This window comes from Rhinolophus hipposideros (genome assembly GCF_964194185.1).
Source record: "Rhinolophus hipposideros genome assembly, chromosome: X".
NCBI lineage: Eukaryota > Metazoa > Chordata > Mammalia > Chiroptera > Rhinolophidae > Rhinolophus > Rhinolophus hipposideros.
This window is the reverse complement of record NC_138046.1, coordinates 116,881,726-116,899,658: the sequence shown is the minus strand read 5'-3', so window position 1 is coordinate 116,899,658 and position 17,933 is coordinate 116,881,726. Positions and strand designations below refer to the sequence as shown.

Genomic DNA, 17,933 nt, shown 5'->3' with positions numbered 1-17,933 from the left:
AATATGTATATATTGTCCAGTCTGGGTTTTGTTGGCGGGTTTTTTTCGCCTTTTTTTTTTTTTTAGGAGGGCGCAGCTCACAGCGCCCCATGCGGGGATCGAACCAGCACCCTTGGTGTTATTAGCACCATGCTCTAACCAACTGAGCTAACCAGCCACCGCTCTAGTCTTTTAAACTTGTTTTTTTAAACGAGTAGAAGAAGGGCCTATGTTACTTCCATTAGGAAAAGAATGTTTTTATATCCTCGGGTGTGACCATAACATTTAAGTCTAAGTCCTACCTCTGGGCCTCACACCAACATTGGCCAGCTCTCCTCACAGAAGTCCTCTTCCTGGCTGAGTGTGCAAGCTGGCCCTGAACTTGAACTCCACCTCCACAACTCCCGGGCGATGTGACCTTGAGCAGGTCCTTGAATGTCTCTATAGGCTGCAGGTAACAGCAGTACCCACTTCACAAGGATGCTGTGAGGACTTCCCAAGGTAATAATAGGTCAGGTGTCGGGGGCAATACACAGCCCACGGTAAAAATGAGCCCTCAGTAAGAGCAGGCTACAATGAAGAGGCCCCTAGGAACTCAACTCCCAGGGCAGCACAGACAGGCCCCAAGCCTGTGAGCCTCACAGCCCAGGCAAAGGCTGGACGTGCAAAAGAAGGTGAGCTCTGTCGGAGGGCACAGGGTGCAGGCAAGGGGAAGGGTGCTCCCTTTTGGGGGCAACTGCACTTTAGTCAGGGTTTCCTCTAAGTCGCAGGATCAAAGACAACACAAACTCACAGACAGCATTCCACACTATTTGTATTGCAGGGCCTGGATTCTGACTTTCTACCCTCTTCCCAAAGGTGCTTTTCCAGGCACTCTGCCTGCTGTGGACTTCAAGTGGAATAACATGGCTGCGGTGCCTGGAGTGTTTAAAATAAGTTCCTCTTGGCTTTCCCAGGAAAAACTTAAGTCTGTCCAAAGATCAAGCAATTGAACAGAAGTGATAAATAACCTTTGCCTCTCCATTTTTCCATTACCAATCTTATGCCTGTCATTTTTCCCCTTCTCTGGTTTCAAAATGCACTCTTTTGAACACACCCTGTATTTATCACCCGTGTCCATATATTTTTAGTTAATGTTTCATGTGAATGTGTATTGGTGGATTTCATGCTTCCCACTGCAGGTATACCCTCACATTTGAGACCACAGGTAAATGGAAAAATAGGAGACAGGAGATGTGACTGGCAGAGGGAAGCAAGTGAAAATTGAAGAAGACCCACAGGTAGTTTTTCAAGTTCTGTTAGCATTTATTACAAACATAAGTTCTGACAATAAGTAGCACTGGGCCTATTTTAATCAGAGGTCTTCCCTTGAAACAAGAGATTTGTAGCCTAAAAGACTATTAACCAATACTGTTCCAAATGTTTTCCTTGGAGTTAATTTTATGCACAGACACATGTGTCATTATACAATACATGCCATGTTTTATATATAACATGTTATCTGTCATATAATACATAGTTATTAAAATCATATAGTTACATGTCATATAGTTATTAAGATCATATATAGTTATTAAAATTATTTCTTCAATAGACTCAAGAAATATAACAACTGCCATGTGGATTCTAGCTCACAAGTGGTAATTTGAGAGAACAGATGATAAGATGCTATTTCAACAACTGGGGGGGGATTTGAATATGGGCTGTGATAATGGCATTGTGGCTGTGTAGGAGAATGTCCTTGTCCTTAGAAGATGCTGAGGCATTTAGTGGGAAAGTGTCTGGATGTCTGTAACTGATTCTCAAATGATTGGCAGGGGGGTGGGAGGAGTGTCCATCCATAGAAAGAGAAAGGAAATGTTAGCAATTAGTGAATTTGGGCAAAAGTTGAATTGCTGTTCATTGACTATTTTTGCAAATTTTCTATAGATTTACATTTTTTTAAAGGTATTGGGGGAAAAGAATATTTCTTATGATCGTTCAACAGAAGCCTACTTCCTCCCAGGTAAAACAGAGTGTAAGTACAAAAAACACCAAAAAATCTATAAAATCTTGATTAAAATACACTGCCAAAATCAGAATATTTTTGTGTAAAAATCTTACAACTGAAAACAAAATACCTATCTTTCTTTACTCCAAGAAGGGAGTCAATACATGGTCAATACAATGCATTCCAAAGTAAAATAATCTGTAATAAAAGCAAGAATAACATATACAACACAGCAAAGGTGCATGGAATGATAAATGCTTAGGATTGGCAGGAAGCTTTTAAGGAACTCTGTAAGATTTCACATTTGTTGTCCAAGGTAAATAAGTCCCTAGAATTTTAGACTAAAAAGCATCAGCGAGAAATACAATCCAATAGTTTCAATCTCAATTTGTACATAATATAATGAAGGGTCAGAGAAAATTACACAAGTGTGGAAGTATTTAAAAGCTGTAAATGCTTTTAAAGTTGATCTGGAACCACTTCTTGTGGGTTACAATCAGTATTAGATCAATGTCCTCTGAAAATGTCCTAGTTCTTTCATGGAACTCTTTCCAATAGAAATAAATTTAGTCTCCAATTTTAAATCCTGGCAATTCCAAAAGTATTTCCAACTGAATTAAAAGTCAAGTGTTTTCACAAGTTTTCAGAATGATTAACAAAATGTATTTGGTAAAGAAAAGGGTAACAAGAAATAAAAAGCAGATATGGAGACAACAAATAATTTAAAAGTTGGGCCGGCCCGGTGGCTCAGGCGGTTAGAGCTCCATGCTCCTAACTCCCAAGGCTGCCGGTTCGATTCCCACATGGGCCAGTGGGCTCTCAACACACACACACACACACACACACAAAGAGGCAAAAAAAAAAATGTAAAAAAAATATATATAAACCTTCATTTAAAAAAAATAATAATAATAATAATTTAAAAGTTTAAAAATGACCATGCTACTTGGTAATCTTGCTTTGCCAAACAGAACTACAAATTATTGTGCATCTTCTCCCCACTTCCTAAACCCTGACAGCATTTGAATAGATGAGCAGCTAGGTGCTGGGGCCACAGGAAGCCTCTTGGGCTAACTGCAGGTTTCTCCTGGAATCCACCTTCTGCTTTTTGCATTTTGAAGCTCTCTGGACTTTATTTAGGAACTGTTTAGAGAGGTTTTTTTGTTTGTTAAAAGGCTTTCTTTGTCTGTTGGTTGTTGTTTGTCCGTGAGTACTCGATTTGGCATGGCAGCCTGATTTTCTTTAGGACCAGGTTATCTTTTGAGACTAGCTGGTTTTCGTCCAATTCCTTTTGGAACTGGGGCTATTTCTACTGAAATTAGTCGGCTTTTGGTTGAGTATTAGACCGGACTGTCTCATTTTAAAAAGTGCTGCTCAGCCTACATACACACAGGCTCTCCAGAGAGCCAGTTGTTTCCTAGAACTGGCTTGTTAAGCCTTTGGTCTGATCTGTGATCAGACTGTTCTAGAATAAGGCTGGCTGATTTCTGCCCTGCAGGTTGCTTGAGGTGTTGTAGATACCTTTGGACCCTTACGCTAGAGAGAAGTATCTGAAAAGTGGATCTCAGTTATTTAATACTTTAAGACCATCTCTCCTTCAGGGACTCTAGCACTTTTCATTCACATACTTAACTAAATGGACAGATATGATCAAAAGTAATTCATAAAACCAGTGGCCACTGTGACGAACTTTTGAGATTCTCAAATTTAATTTTCCTAAAACCAAACTGGACAACAATAGTGCTAAAATTGGCAAAGCTGAATGGAATGCCTAGTTTGGATGGAAGTTTGAGGCTTCCAAATGGGACCAAGAATCTGAAGTTGCCTCTTTGCAAAATAAAGTTTTAGAATTAACAGAGGCTACTGAACTTTTAAAGAGAGAAAACATGGCTTCCCACATGTCCTTCATCTACAGCGCTGTCTTGTCCTTGCCCTGTACTCCACTGTCTCAGGCTCCATCTACGGGTACCCTATTCTATGAATACTTTGCCTCAGGCTTCTTCTCCAGCATCTTCAAGCTCTTTTTCTCCAATTCCTTTGTTTCAAGCTCCACCTCAATGTCATCTGATGCCATCTTGCCGTCTACTATGTCTTCCTTATATCCCCAGACTCACCTCTGTGCCTCCTTCCCCTGAATTCTCTCCCACTCCTTCCTCCTCTGAACTTATCAGTATCTTTCCATTTGAAGTGAAGCCCTGTGGGGATCCTAATAGACCTCAGATTTCATACATTCCCTGGACTAAAGCTGAGTTAGGAATTTCCTAAGGTAACTGAGGACCCTCACAAGTTTGCTGAGAAATTTGTTATTGTTATTCAGACCTATCAGCCTGAGTTTTCTGATTTATATCGGTTAATTCATACGTTAGTTGGTGAAGGCCAGGCTCGATACTGGATGAGAATTGCCCAATGGGAACATTCTGAAAGGGATGTAAAACAACACGCCTCTAATTTGTTGAGAAGAAACTTGAGAATTCACTAGAGAACTACAAGGAGCAATTCCTAAGGCTTTCCCAAAGCCCGTTGATTGGAGCAAAATTCAGACTTGCTCACAAAAGTCTGATGAATCTGTTCATAAATATTATAACCGACTTCAGGTCATTTTTAAGGAAAATTCTGGCCTTTCTTCAGATGTTGATTTCACTTGGATGACCTTTAACTCTTTGTTTGTCAATGAGCTGAACCAAGACCTTTCCCCTCCTACTTCAGAAAAGCAGGATGAAATGGGAGACTACGTCCATCCTAGATTTGGTCAATTTGGCTAATCAGCGTGCTCATACTCTAGATGGGCCACTTAGAAGTAAGATTACCAAGACTTTTCATTTTCAGCCTTGGCAGATGAAAGCCCCAATATGAAACCAAAAGACTCCCAGTTTCTGCCATTTTTGCAAGGAGCCAGGACGTTGGAAAAGGGACGGTCGCAAGTTTAAATGCTTCAGGAGCTCTTGGCTTGTAATCAGACTTCTGACCACCCTTCCCAAGGTCTTCCCCATCCCCAGTGATGGGGCCCCAAGGAACTACAGGGACGTTTTTCCAATCTCCCCTCTTAATTGGCTTGGAGAAACTTTTCTTCAAATTGATAACGAATCTCTCTCTTATGACAAAAGCTATGTACGTATTACTAAAGAATGACGGTCTTGACCCAATTTACTGGGAAGAATGGGACAACATAGTTGCCTTTAAAGCCTTAAATGAGAGTTTAATGATCCTTCTCCCTCACCCCCACCCCCTCTTTTGGACATCCCAATGATCAGATCCCCTTTTTCCTTCTTGTATACGAAAAGGAAAGGAATGCCCTTGGGGTACTCACCCACAAAACATGGGGACCACCATAGACCCCTAGGATATTGCAGTCAGCAACTGGACCCTGTGGCATGGGGATTCCCCCCCTTGACTTAGAGCCATTACTGCCACTGCCCGCCTGGTTAAGGCCACAGAGGAAATTGCTGTAGGATTCCCTCTAAACATCTTTGTGCCCCATGCAGTAGAACCCCTTCTGAATTCTCAACACACTCAACATTTTTCAGTTAGCTGCCTCCACCTCCTATGAAATCCTTTTGTTAACCGATTCCCATATAACTCTTTCACATTCTGATAACCTCAATCCAGCTACTCTTCGCCCTTCTGAGACCCATGAAGCCCTTCTTGACTGCCTGACACCAACGGATCACCTCCTGACTTCTCATCATGGTTTGGAGGAGGCTACTCTGGGTAAAGCTGATTTCTCATGGTTTACAGATGGTTCATATTTTAAAAACGAAAAGTGGTAAGTACTATGCTGGTCATGCAATTGTAGCCCCTTTTGAAGTCCTTGAGGCATTTCTACCTTTGGCTACTGCAGCACAGCAGGCTGAGTTATTTGCTTTCACTCAGGTTTGTATTTTGGCCAAGGGCAAAACTGCCAGCATTTATACTGATAGTCAATATGCCTTTGAAGTAGCTCATGATTTGGGAATGCTATGGAAGCAATGTGGCTTCTTTACTTCCAGTAAGGAAATAAAACTTAAAACGGCCCGTATGTTCAGGAATTATTGGATGCTATACTTTTATTTGCTGCATTAGCTAGTATTAAGATCCCAGGGCATTCTAAACTTGACTTTGAAAGCTAAAAGAAATCACCTTGCTGACACTTCTACAAGGAATGCTGCCCTTACAGGCATCAGCAGCAGTCAAACCTCTTTCATGGTCCAAAGGGATATTTCCCCAGTTGATAACTTAGAAAAACTGGCCAGAAAAGCCCAACAGCTGGTTTCAGAAAAAGAAAAACAAGTTTGGAAATCCAACAATTGCTGATTTAATAGAAGAGAAAGCTCTGGTTCGGACCAAAAAACAAGCCAGTCCTACCAGAGACTCTGAAGTTTCCACTATTAATTACTGTATACGCATTAAACCATTGGTCCACTGACAAAATGATAACATTTATGAATCAATATTGATGGGGAGATATTATATTAAGGCCGTGAAAGTACCTGCCTTACTTGTACTACCTGTCCAAAGTACAACCCAGGAAAGCCTGTTCGTACTGCCGCTGGACATTTTAAATGGCCTAATGGAATATTCACAGTCTGGCAAATAGATTTCATACAGCTTCCCCCGTTTCATGGATACACATATGTTTTAGTCATGGTCTGTATGTTTTCTCACTGGGCTGAAGCTTTCCCTTGTAGACAGGCCACTGCCTCTTAGCGGCTAAAGTCCTGTTAGAGAAGATTATCCCTACCTGGGGAACTTCAGTGATCAAGGTATCCATTCTACCAGTCAGGTGCTTCAACAAGTCTGTGCTGGTTGGCCAGTTTTACAACACCCTTAATTATGAGGTTTATGCAGTCTTAAGATTGGATTTCAAAAACCATTAATAATTACCTTTAAATGGCAAACGAAAGGAAAATTTCATCATCAGGGTGGTGTGTCTATCTGTACAGACTATAAAAGTCGCATGATTCTGCTCAGCTCTCCACACTCCTATTTGATTCTTTCAGCTGCCTCGCTGTTCAGGGAACAGGTAAGTGTCCTTCTAGTACTACCTGGAGGTCCTTCTGCTACCTTTCAGAATGGTGTGAAAGAGAATAGCCTGGAGAGAAAGTGGGTTTGTACCAACTAAAGATATTACCAGTAATTTAGAGGCTAGAAGCTGTGGTCAGGTTCTTCAAGACCACAGCCTACAGAGTTCAGACCAGGTACATAAAAAGTAAAGAATGTCATAGTTACTAAGTGTTCGGCTCCAGGGACTATCTCCGAACAGATATACTCTGAGAACAGACATTTAACATACTATCTAAGATGCTTACTTTTTTAAACACATTGGCAGTCACTGATATAGCTCCCACAGTTCCCTCTCCCTCTCTTCTCCTCCTTCCCCAGTCTTTTCTTTACTGTCCCCCACCTATGCCAAGGAAATAGCACCATGACACTCATCTCCTGCTGGTAATCATCGTTACAAAACTCCACTGCAGCTTTTTGGTAAGTTAATTTCTTTCCCAATTTACAGGACACCAAGATGAGTGCCAAGATGTCTTCTAAAGAACTGAAGAGCATTTTTGAAAAATACGCAGCCAGAGAAGGTGATCCAAATCAGCTGTCAAAGAATGAGCTGACACTCCTCATTCAGACTGAATTCCCCAGTTTACTGAAAGTGAGTGCACAACTGCAGAGCTGGCTGAAGTGGGCCTCTGAGGCTGGGAAGGGAGGGGAGAGGGAAGGACACGGGGAGAGGCTGAGGTCTGTGATACGGCTCAGAGCTCTGTCTGGAGCAAAGCGCACAGCAGCCAAGGTGCAGGCATTGCGGAAGGGAGAGCACTTAGACATGTGCTTTCCTCCCCCGGTTGGGCAGGCCACATTTTAGATGGCAAGCTCCTAGAAAGCAGGGGCCAAGCCTTCTATCCCCCACAGCCTTAGCACACAACTCTCCAAGGCCAGCCATAGGAAGTGGAAGCAGCGATGGCACTTTTACCCAGCTAGCCCTGGAAGACCCACACAGGTCACCACGCAAACACACTAAGGTCTCCAGCCTGGATTCAGCACATCTGTGCCAAGCTTTAGGAAAACAAAGAGGCCAGTAAAATAATATTAGTTGGCACTGGACATGCTTCACTGTCATAGGCAGAATCTCTCAAAAAGACCAACACTGACTTGGCAGTCTGTTAAAAAAAAACCCAGCTTCTGTCTGACAAATTACCCTCGGGGAAAATCCATTTATATTTCAAATGCATTTAAAGTTCTGTTAATTTGTGTTTAGCGATAAATTTGTGTTAAGGAGGCAAACATGCATTTCTCAGCCACTTTCAGGAAATGATACAATTTCTTTAGCCATAAAGAACCATCACAGAGTTGTCAGAATCAAAATGCATTTAGAGGCAGTAAGGAAGAGAGAAAGGAGCATTCTCTGTGTTCTGATATACTTTCTTTGCTTTGCAACTAAAAACTATTTTCAAACTGGAAGGACAGCAATTGTTACGTCCAACTTGGTCACTTTTTAGCTGTAACTTCAAAAGAAAGCATTTGCTTCCCAGATTTCAACCAGAAATGTCCCTTCTGCCACTATGACATATAAGAAGTTTTCTGGTTTTAGTTGTTGAGGAGGTTTCTGTTTCTAGAACTAAAAAGAAAAACAGCTGAATTCAATGACCTTATAATCCAATATCTTCTCATTTTTCTTACAGTTGAAATATAAAATAACTTTAAAACACGATAAAAGGCACTAGCAGAAAAATAGAATTAAAAATTAAAACAAAGTTTTCTGGGGAAAAGATTAAATTCTAAAAAACCTCTTATTTTTTTCCAAAAGAAAGAAAAATAATAATAGGAAGGAATAATAATAAAAGGAAGGAATATAATGATAAAAGAAAGAAAAATAATAATCTGACACGAGAGCCTGGGCAATCAAACAAGTTGTTTTAAATGGCAAGACTGGTGAAGTTTTCTAAATTTTTCTACATTGTATGTATTTCCCATAAAAAGTACATATGGCTTAAAATTTGGATAGCGGTCGGAAGACTAATGGTAAGTTCTGAAAAATCTACTTACCAAGTCATGTGCCTGATTATATTTCCAAAAGGATCACTAAGTTTTTCCATGCTACACTCTGTTTACATCATCACCTTGTATGGTTTAGAATCGAGTAAATGCTTTCAGGAAAACAGTGTTTAGTAATAACTAACTTATTACCAAGTTAAGTGCTGAATAACTAACTTACAGTTTGGTCTTGTGATCATAGCAAAGTGCCAAGTGTCTTTGTAGGAATCTTAAGGGTTAAAACATATCTTGATATATAGGTCTGCTGTCCAACAGCGCGAACATAGTTAACACTACTGAACTGTACACTTAGAAATAGTTAAGACGGTAAATGTTATGTTATGTGAGTTTTACAATTAAAAACATTTTCTTGAAGCTGATGTATAAAACAAGCTGTTATTTCAAGAGGTTTCCTAAGTACTGTTTTGCCACGGATAGACTCTTACCTGAAAGTCAGAGCTGTAATGGCTTTAAGATTTGAATTTTTGTAATGGAGATAAGACTTAGTATTAAGGCTGCTTAGATTCTACAGGCTGCACATGATCTCATGTAACATCTCAAGCAGTGGCTCTGAGCATGGCTGGGCCTGGACCAGGAACATCCATACCGCCTGGGAACAGAATACAGATTCTCAGGCCCCACCCCAGGCCAGGTGAATCAGCAACTCTGGGAGTGGGCCCATCAATCTGTATTTACTAAGGTTAGCAGGCCCATCCAGTGATTCGGATGTGTACCAAATTGTGAGAACCAGTGATCCAAAGTCATCTCACATAGCACAGAGGTAGGCTGCCACCAAGGGTTTGGGGAAAATGAGGTGGTGGCTAGTTAAGCGGTTGGGCTTCAGAGTCCATGTTTGAACCCCAAGCCCCCTACTTACCAGCTGTGGGCCCTGGAGTAAGTTAGCTGCTGTCTCAGACCCTCAGTTTCCTTATCTGTGAGGTGGATCTCCCCCACAGAGTGGTTGGGAGGATTGCACAAGCTACAGGGAAGCCCTTGGCACAGTACCGGCCAGTAGCAAGCTATGCGTGCTGCCTCGGTTGTGTGCCAGCCCAGCCCTGGTGTCAGACACAAAACCAGCCCCCAAGAAGCCTTGGGGCAGCGGTCCTCAACTGTTAGTGGGCCATAGGCACCTCGGCAGTCCAGTTAAGCCCTCAAACTCCTCAATAGAATGATTTTAGACGCATAAAGGAAAATACATAAGATTACATAGAAAACCAATTATATATATATTAAAATATAAATTATCAATATTAAAATAATGGGTGATATAGAAAATAAAAAGGGTAGTCCATCCTGTGACATGGAGCAGCACTACAGCTAACGTTGGTTTTTCCACCTCTAACTATCAGTAGCATGTAATTGAAAACTCAGCTACCTTCTTGGAACACAGACACAGAGCTTCTAAGTTTGGAAAATGTGTAGCAGCAGACAACTGATTCATTTTCTCTCCTCTCCCCATCTCATCCTTTCTGTCTAACACCAGGGTCCAAGCACCCTAGAGGACCTCTTTAAAGAACTGGACAAGAATGGAGACGGAGAAGTTAGTTTTGAAGAATTCCAGGTGGTACTGAACAAGATAGCCCAGTGAAAGAAAAAACCAAGTATTATTCTGATGACCCAGAGAAGAGCACCTGACATGTGGCCCTATTCTACACAGAGTTCCCAATGTCTCTGTTTAATTCTTTCCAGTTATAATGATCTGGCAGTGATATCCAATTATGGCTAATAAAGAATTTCTTAGACATGCTTCACCTTGTCTATTACTGACCCCAATAGTTTAACAGACTTGAAAGGAACCTTAGTGTGATGCATCTAGTTTTATAGAGTCAAAAAAAAAAAAGAAAGAAGATCCAGAATAGTTCCATGATTTTGACAAAGACTACAAAGATGGTGCCAGAGACTTGGAAAGAATCGTGGCATGCCAAATCAACTCCTTTCACTCTTCCACCAGAATAACCCTCTCCTTCTCTCCCTCCCCGACTACTTAGTGCTCGCATCATTTCCAATTTCAACTCTAGTCAATAGCTGGCGAGAAACTTACTTCCAAAAATAGACACTTGTCTTTAAAGTCATCTTCCAGGACTCGGGGTGCTTTCTGAATCAATGACCCTCTCAGGGAGTAGAAGGAATACAGCACCAAGAGTCAGTTCTGTTCCATCACTAAGGGGGTGGCCTTAGTTCTGGTATGTGATGAGGAAAATACAAGGGACGGGAAGACGTAGGGCCCTCCCAGCTCTGGTACCCTGTGCTGCCGGGACTCTGGAGGTCTGAGAAACAGCTTGCCCTCAAGTTCCCCTTGTGGAGCCCAGCTGTGGGGAGGGAGTGTGGGAGGGAAGTTTAACGGGGGAAAAACAACAACAAGAAAACTGACTTCTAACCCTCCACCAAGAAACAAAGGAGATTTTCACATACAGCGAGGGAATGTTTAAATACAACCTGGATCATTCTAATTCAACACAAGCACGTTCTCATGGCATCAAAAGCCCTAAACATTTCTAATGACTAATTATATTCCACTGTAGGGATACCCTATAATAGTCTTAACTATTTCCCCATTGTGGGGCATTTAGATTATTGCCATTTCTGATTCTTTTAAACAATGTCATAATGAGTACCTGTTCATATCTCTGTCAACATATCAGATTTCCTTAGGAGAATTTCTGGGAAGCAAATGTCTGAGTCAGAGGGTATGAATATTTTTACGGTTTGTGAAACAGATCACCTAATTGATTTTCCAAAAGGTTGTATTGATTCATATTTCTACAAACAGGCAGGAGAACGCCAGCTTCAATCCCCAGACAGCATTAGTCGGTCTCATTTTAACAACTTTATTAGTCACAAGAGTACTCATCTTTCATTCGTTTCTGGTTTTAATAGGAATCTCCTACCATTTCCCCACTGAGTTTACTGTTGGATATTGGTTTATAAAAGATATTCTTTCATGTTTAAAAATTACCCTTCTCTTGCTAGTTTGTTATGAGATTGTGAGCACCAGGGTTTAGCTACTGTAGATTGCCTGCTGAGCATGTGTGGTGATATAAGCGTTCTCTGTTTGATCAATATGATGCATTAATCAATTTAATTCCTGAGACACACTATCCAGTCATGATCGATTAATCTTTAGTGCTTTTAGACACTCTAATATTTTATTTAAGTTTTTCACATCTTTATTAATAACCAATATTAATCTACAGCTTGGGGTTTCATTTTTTGTTGCGTGTGCTGTGTTGAGTTCTATTATCTACATCATGCTAGCTTCCCATTTTAGCCTATGTCCTAATCGCAATCAGCCACTTGCAGAGTAAATACACATGATCGCTTACAACTCCAACATATACAAAGCACCTACTATGGGCAAGGCATTATACAAGATACCTTAAGAGATACCCATTTCCAGGTCTCTGAGATCCTAAGTCAGGAAGTCTGGGATCAGGCAGGCCAGGAAAAGGCTTAATGGCAGTAGTATTTCAACTGTGATTTGTAGCAAGAGGCTTGAGGGGAGCCTACATGGAGGGGGCAGCAATTGGCATTCAAAAGGAGAGAAAACACCCCAAGTACACACATCATGTCCAAGTGCAAGGCAGTTCAGGGAGCATACACACTCTATTTTGAGTGGAAAGCCAGCTACGAGGAATGAAAAGGGCACACTGGCTTCAGATCATTCAAGTCCTTAGTTCCTGTGCTAAACAAACGTCTGAAAGGGAACAGGAAGGTGTAGGAGTCACAGAGTGACATGAATGTGCTTTAGGAAGATGAGGCACCAACAAAGAGTCTGTGGTGGGGGGTAGGGTGGAGGCAGTAGCGAGGCAGAAGGCCTCCAAGGAACAATGGTGACACACAGGAAATGCATGGGAGGAATACCTTCTCTGCATTGCTTAGACAAATTATGGTTTGAGGTTTAACCCTGAGGAAGGGTGAAAACATATGGAGCACTGTGTGTGGTGTGGGTGTGTGATGTCTGTGTGTGTGTGTGTGTTTGTTTGTGTATACATGTCTATTTTGTTCTCCATGGCTAGATTTCCAACATTGATCTCATCTCCCAAACCCAACAGGATTCAGTTGAATTTCCTCTTGAATCAATAGTACCAGCATTTTGTCAGTCACAAAACTGCAATCCTCACTAGACTATAGGCTCCACCAGGGCAAGGGTTTTATCTGGTTTTCCCCCCTGATGTGCCCCCAAATCTAGATCCAGGCCCGGCACATAGGAGAGGCCCAACAGCTATTTGCTGAAGGAATAATTCTTAACTGTCCAGTCACTAAATCTTGTTGATTCGTTCCTTAAAGCCGCTCTGCCAGTCAGGTCTTTCTACTTTAATTCCCGTTCCAACCTGGCTCCTTAGATTGCAGACCAGGGCTGCTGTAATACTCAGCGCTGCGCCCTGCCCGGAGTCTTGTCTTCCCCCTCAGCCCTCTATCTCCCGTGTTAGTTGAAGCTCCCTAAAGTGCCCATTCTATTGGAAAGCCTTCAGTAACGAGTATGGTATTAGCATAATATGTCACAGTTAACAGGTGTCATCTTCTTGGTTCCCTATTGTCTTCAGGATTAATTTTGACACTGACACTCAAGGACCTCCATAAATCCACACCAATCTCCTTTCTTTCCCTTCACTTCCCTACACGAGTGATATGCTTCAGCCAAGCTACTATTTTATGACCAAATATTGGACATTCCGGCCTAGTACATGCTTCCCCTCCTTTCTATTAAGTCTCCAAGCCTTTGACAATCTTCCCTTCTTACTCTAACCCACAGTATTTTTCCCAACTGAATTCTTAAGTATCTAAGGTCCACCTGTGCTGTGTAATCCCCTGACCACCAGATCAGGTGGCTATTGACATTTAAATTAATTAAAATTAAATGAAATCTACCGTGTTTCCCTGAAAATAAGACTGGGTCTTATATTAATTTTTGCTCCAAAAGACGCATCAGGACTTAGGTTCAAGGGATGTCCTCCTGAAAAATCATGCTAGGGCTTATTTTCCGGTTAGGTTTTATTTGCAGGGAAACATGGTAAAATTCAGCACCTCTGCCACACTAGCTACATTTCAAGTGCTCCATAGCCCCATATGGTTATTAGATGGCACATATACAGAACATTCTACCACGGCAGAAAGTTCTAGCTGACAGTGCTGATAGCATTAATGAGGGCGTACTCACATACTGCCCATATATTTGGTTGTATGTCTCACCAGTCTGTTTTGTATCTCCAACTAAACTACCAACAGGGTGGTGGCAGCAGCTCATTTGTAATACACTGTATTTAGGACTGCACTTAAATGGACGAGCTCCAAATGCACGGTGACTTTTTTCTTTTTAATAATCTCTTTCCGCTAGTATCCAGTTATTTCTAGCGCAAAAAAACCTTTCAAGTGGTTGAAATACCTATTCCTAAGGCATTTCCCATTGAGCTCAAGGTATAAAAGCTTTAAAATACATTAGCTTTGAAGGACTCATTTAGTCATTCATTTATTGTTAAAATTATGGACTACCCTTGTGATTCACTAATAGGGCTTACTCCTAGCCAGGCTGTCTCTTTTCAAAAAGTAGTCTCGGTTCAGGGGGAGGGTCGGGTGGAAAAGATGCCCTAGCCATTAGGCAGTGGCCATCATGCCTGGGAGATTTTTTTTTTTTCCCCATGCAGAAAGTAGTTACTATGGCCTTATATCAACTCTGAACCTATCGTCCCCACAGAGACAGGATTAAATGACTACTAGGCTCCCAGACTGGTCCATAAAAGGCCATTTTACACAAGTATAGCTGTCTTTGTCAGCTGCTTTTATGGGGAAAAAAGTTCTTTAGCCCAAACTAAGCTCCAAATGACTTCTATAAGGTCATTTTGTTAGTTGGGAGATATTTACTACAATGTTCTAAATGCAAAGCAGTCATCAAAGTAATAAAAGTTGCCTAAAAGGTCACTCTAAGTGGTGGTCTGGTGTTTTGTTTTGTTTTTTAAATGTCTCTTAATTTGCTTTCCATGTGAAGTTATTGAAAAATAACATGGAAGAAGAAAATATCTCAAACAGAGCTTCAACTAAAGGTAGGAAAATGTTATGCATTAATTATGCTTAATGAATAACACAAATTACGCTTCACCTGAATTGACTTTTAATTTTTTGTGGCTATTTCACAAACCCACTGTGTCGGAGGTAAAATTATTTTTGACTTTGGAAATCCCTGGATCAAAAAATTGTAAAAGAAGTCACATCTATGATCAATAACTAAAAGTGAAATATTATCAAATACCTCAATCTCAAATTTCCACTGGCATCTGCTTGAAATCCTTCAGATTTCTCATTTTTCCTTAAGAATACCACCATCCAAGTGTGCATGTGTGTGTTGATGTGTCTGAAGGTGGGACATGGGTTCTGTTTTTAGGATGCTATATATCTTATGGAAATTCAGATTTTTAAAGTTACTGTTTTCAATCAACAAAAAAGAAATGCTAAAAATTAAGTACATTCATATACCTAAACATTGGATTGAAATCCTTTTCCTATATGTCTCAAAAGCCAAAGATATTCTAAATATAAAGTCCATGATGCCATGAACTATTCTCCACTTGAACGGGAGAGGTCTAAAGCCAAATTCAAGGTCAAGGGTGACAGCAGCCGCCATGTGATTGATATAGAGTCAAAATGCAAGTCACTTACAGCTGCGTTCCTGGTAAGCATCATCTAGAAGGCAGGGAAAGCTACTCTGAAGCACACCAAAAAATCAGACTCACTGTAGAACCCTAAATTTCTGCCAAGTCCCAGAGCTCTCTATTTCACCTTGTGGGTTAAGCAGAGAACTGACACAATAAAATAAATTTTACTCACTCTCCCCTGGTACTCTCAGAGTCTACCTTCACTCTTAGAGAAAAATTGATTTCTCTCTTTATGTGTATAAAAGACACTTCCTCTTAGATACCTGTCCTGGACACCAGTGTCTCTGCTGATTTCATGAGCAACCATGAGATTAATTATGCATGCCCAAGGTGGGTATTATGCATGATGGCTCACAAAGGGGATGAAAATTTAACACCCTAAAATATGTCTCTTTCACATAGGATTAGCTTGAGCTGATTATTTTTAAGAAACAGCATACACAGGGGAAACTCTGAAAACTAGTAGGAGTTACCCTTTTTTTAGAGACATTTATAAGGGAAATCTCCGTTTGTAAGGGAGTCTCCCTCTCTGTACCAGGAGTAAGAGGTGACTCTAAATCTCTAGAAACTTACCAAAGGAGAAGGCAGAACTTAAATCTGCATAACAATCTTACCCTTGTTTTCTTCTTTTCTGGGGGATCTCCGGTAACTAACTCATCCCCCCACTCCCAACAACTTCTTTTGTCTTTAGCTGGAGATGGTATTGAAGGTGGTGGCTTGGGTCATTTGGGGGAGTTACTGTTTTCCTGGATCTCTCCCATGTAGACAGGAGGGATACGTGTTACTAAACTTCTGTTTGTGTTTTTTTCCTGTTAACCTGTCTTTTATTACAGGGGGTTTTCAACCAAGAACCTAGAAGGGTAGAGGGAAAAGTATTTTTCCTCCCCCATACCTATGAAACAGATTTTAGCAGCAAATACATCCTAAAGGAGGCTCCAGGTTTCCAAATTATTTACTATTTAGCTACAAGGGCCAGAATGGCCATTACCCACTGTAAGTCATTGTTATTTGCTCAAGTGATTCCCCAGGCTTCCTGGTATTTGCTACCTGGTGATTCTATTACCTTGGTTTTTTTCTTTAATAAGACTTCTCACCATCATCACAAATGCTGGCTCTTAAGGCTATTTTTCTCCAACAAACTGATTGCAGGCCATAAAGATTTTCAGTAGCAATTAGGTTTTATTGTTCTCATCTCACTTGTGAGTATAGAAGCTTTCAAAACATAAAATGCACACATCCTGACTTAGCAATTCGCCTTCTAGGAATTCATCCCATGGAAGTGTGTATGTATGGGTACAAGGACATATGTAAATGGTTACTAATTTACAGCATGATTTAAAGTAGCAAAATAATGAACACAACCCAAATATTCATCAGTATGAGACCGGTTAAATAAAAAATGATGCAGACAGTAGGGCAAGCATGTGGAATATACCTGGGCATTGATGTGATCAGTACAAAAAGCAAGAGGAAACAGTGTCTCAAGCATGCTAACATGTGTTTGTTAAAAAGGAAACATGTGTCCATGTATGTGTGTGGGTAGGTGAGTGTACACACACGCACAAACAAAACCAGTAAAATCATCAAAGAAAGTTGCCAAAGCTATTGTAACAGTGGCACCTACTGGTAAAATCATTTCCTATCCCAAAGTATTATCTTAAAAAAGAAAATCCATGATCTGTCTGCAACCATTTGTCAGGAAATGTGTTTATATTAAAGCCTCATCAGGAACTCTTCATTAGTATTAGGTCTTCTGAGCATAAAACTTAAGAGTACCATCTGCCTGGGAAGTTATGGTTTATTGTGGTCTGAACTGTAAGTTACAAAAGGAGTGAAGAGTATCTGTATATCCTCCCATGGAGTGATCTCCAGAATATAGTGTTAAGTGAAAAAAGCAAGCAGAAAAAAATGTGCAGAGTATGCTACCACTTATCTAAGAAGTGGAGGGGGTTACAAATAGACATACAGGTTTACTTATATTTTTAAAATGGTAAGATAACACATTAAAAAAAAAGAATTAGTGGCTACCATAAAGGAAGGGAGGTAATAGGCTGGAGGGGAGAGAAATATAAGTGAACATCTCTAAATCGGTGGTTCTCAATGGGGATGATTCTGCCTGTGCCTCTAGAGGATGTTTGGCAATGTCTGGAGGTATGTTTTTAGTGTCACAGTTGGGGGTTGGAAGAAGTGTATTACTGACATCTAGTGGGTAGAGGTCAAAGGAGGCTGCTGAACGCCCAGGACAGTCCCTATAATAATTACCCGGCCCAAAATGTCAATAGTGCAAATTACATATCTAATGAGGAACT

General features: G+C 40.8%; 2 protein-coding genes across 13 annotated transcripts in view; one reads left to right on the top strand and one right to left on the bottom strand.

Moving 5' to 3' along the window:
- CTPS2 (CTP synthase 2) overlaps positions 1 to 17,933 on the bottom strand; it is a 101,833-nt gene that overhangs the window by 40,044 nt on the left and 43,856 nt on the right. The window lies entirely within an intron of this gene.
- S100G (S100 calcium binding protein G) lies at positions 7,461 to 10,724 on the top strand. The gene is made up of 2 exons (XM_081041760.1): positions 7,461 to 7,598; positions 10,461 to 10,724. The coding sequence occupies exons 1-2, from the start codon at positions 7,464 to 7,466 to the stop codon at positions 10,563 to 10,565; spliced, it is 240 nt and encodes a 79-aa protein (XP_080897886.1). The 5' UTR covers positions 7,461 to 7,463; the 3' UTR covers positions 10,566 to 10,724.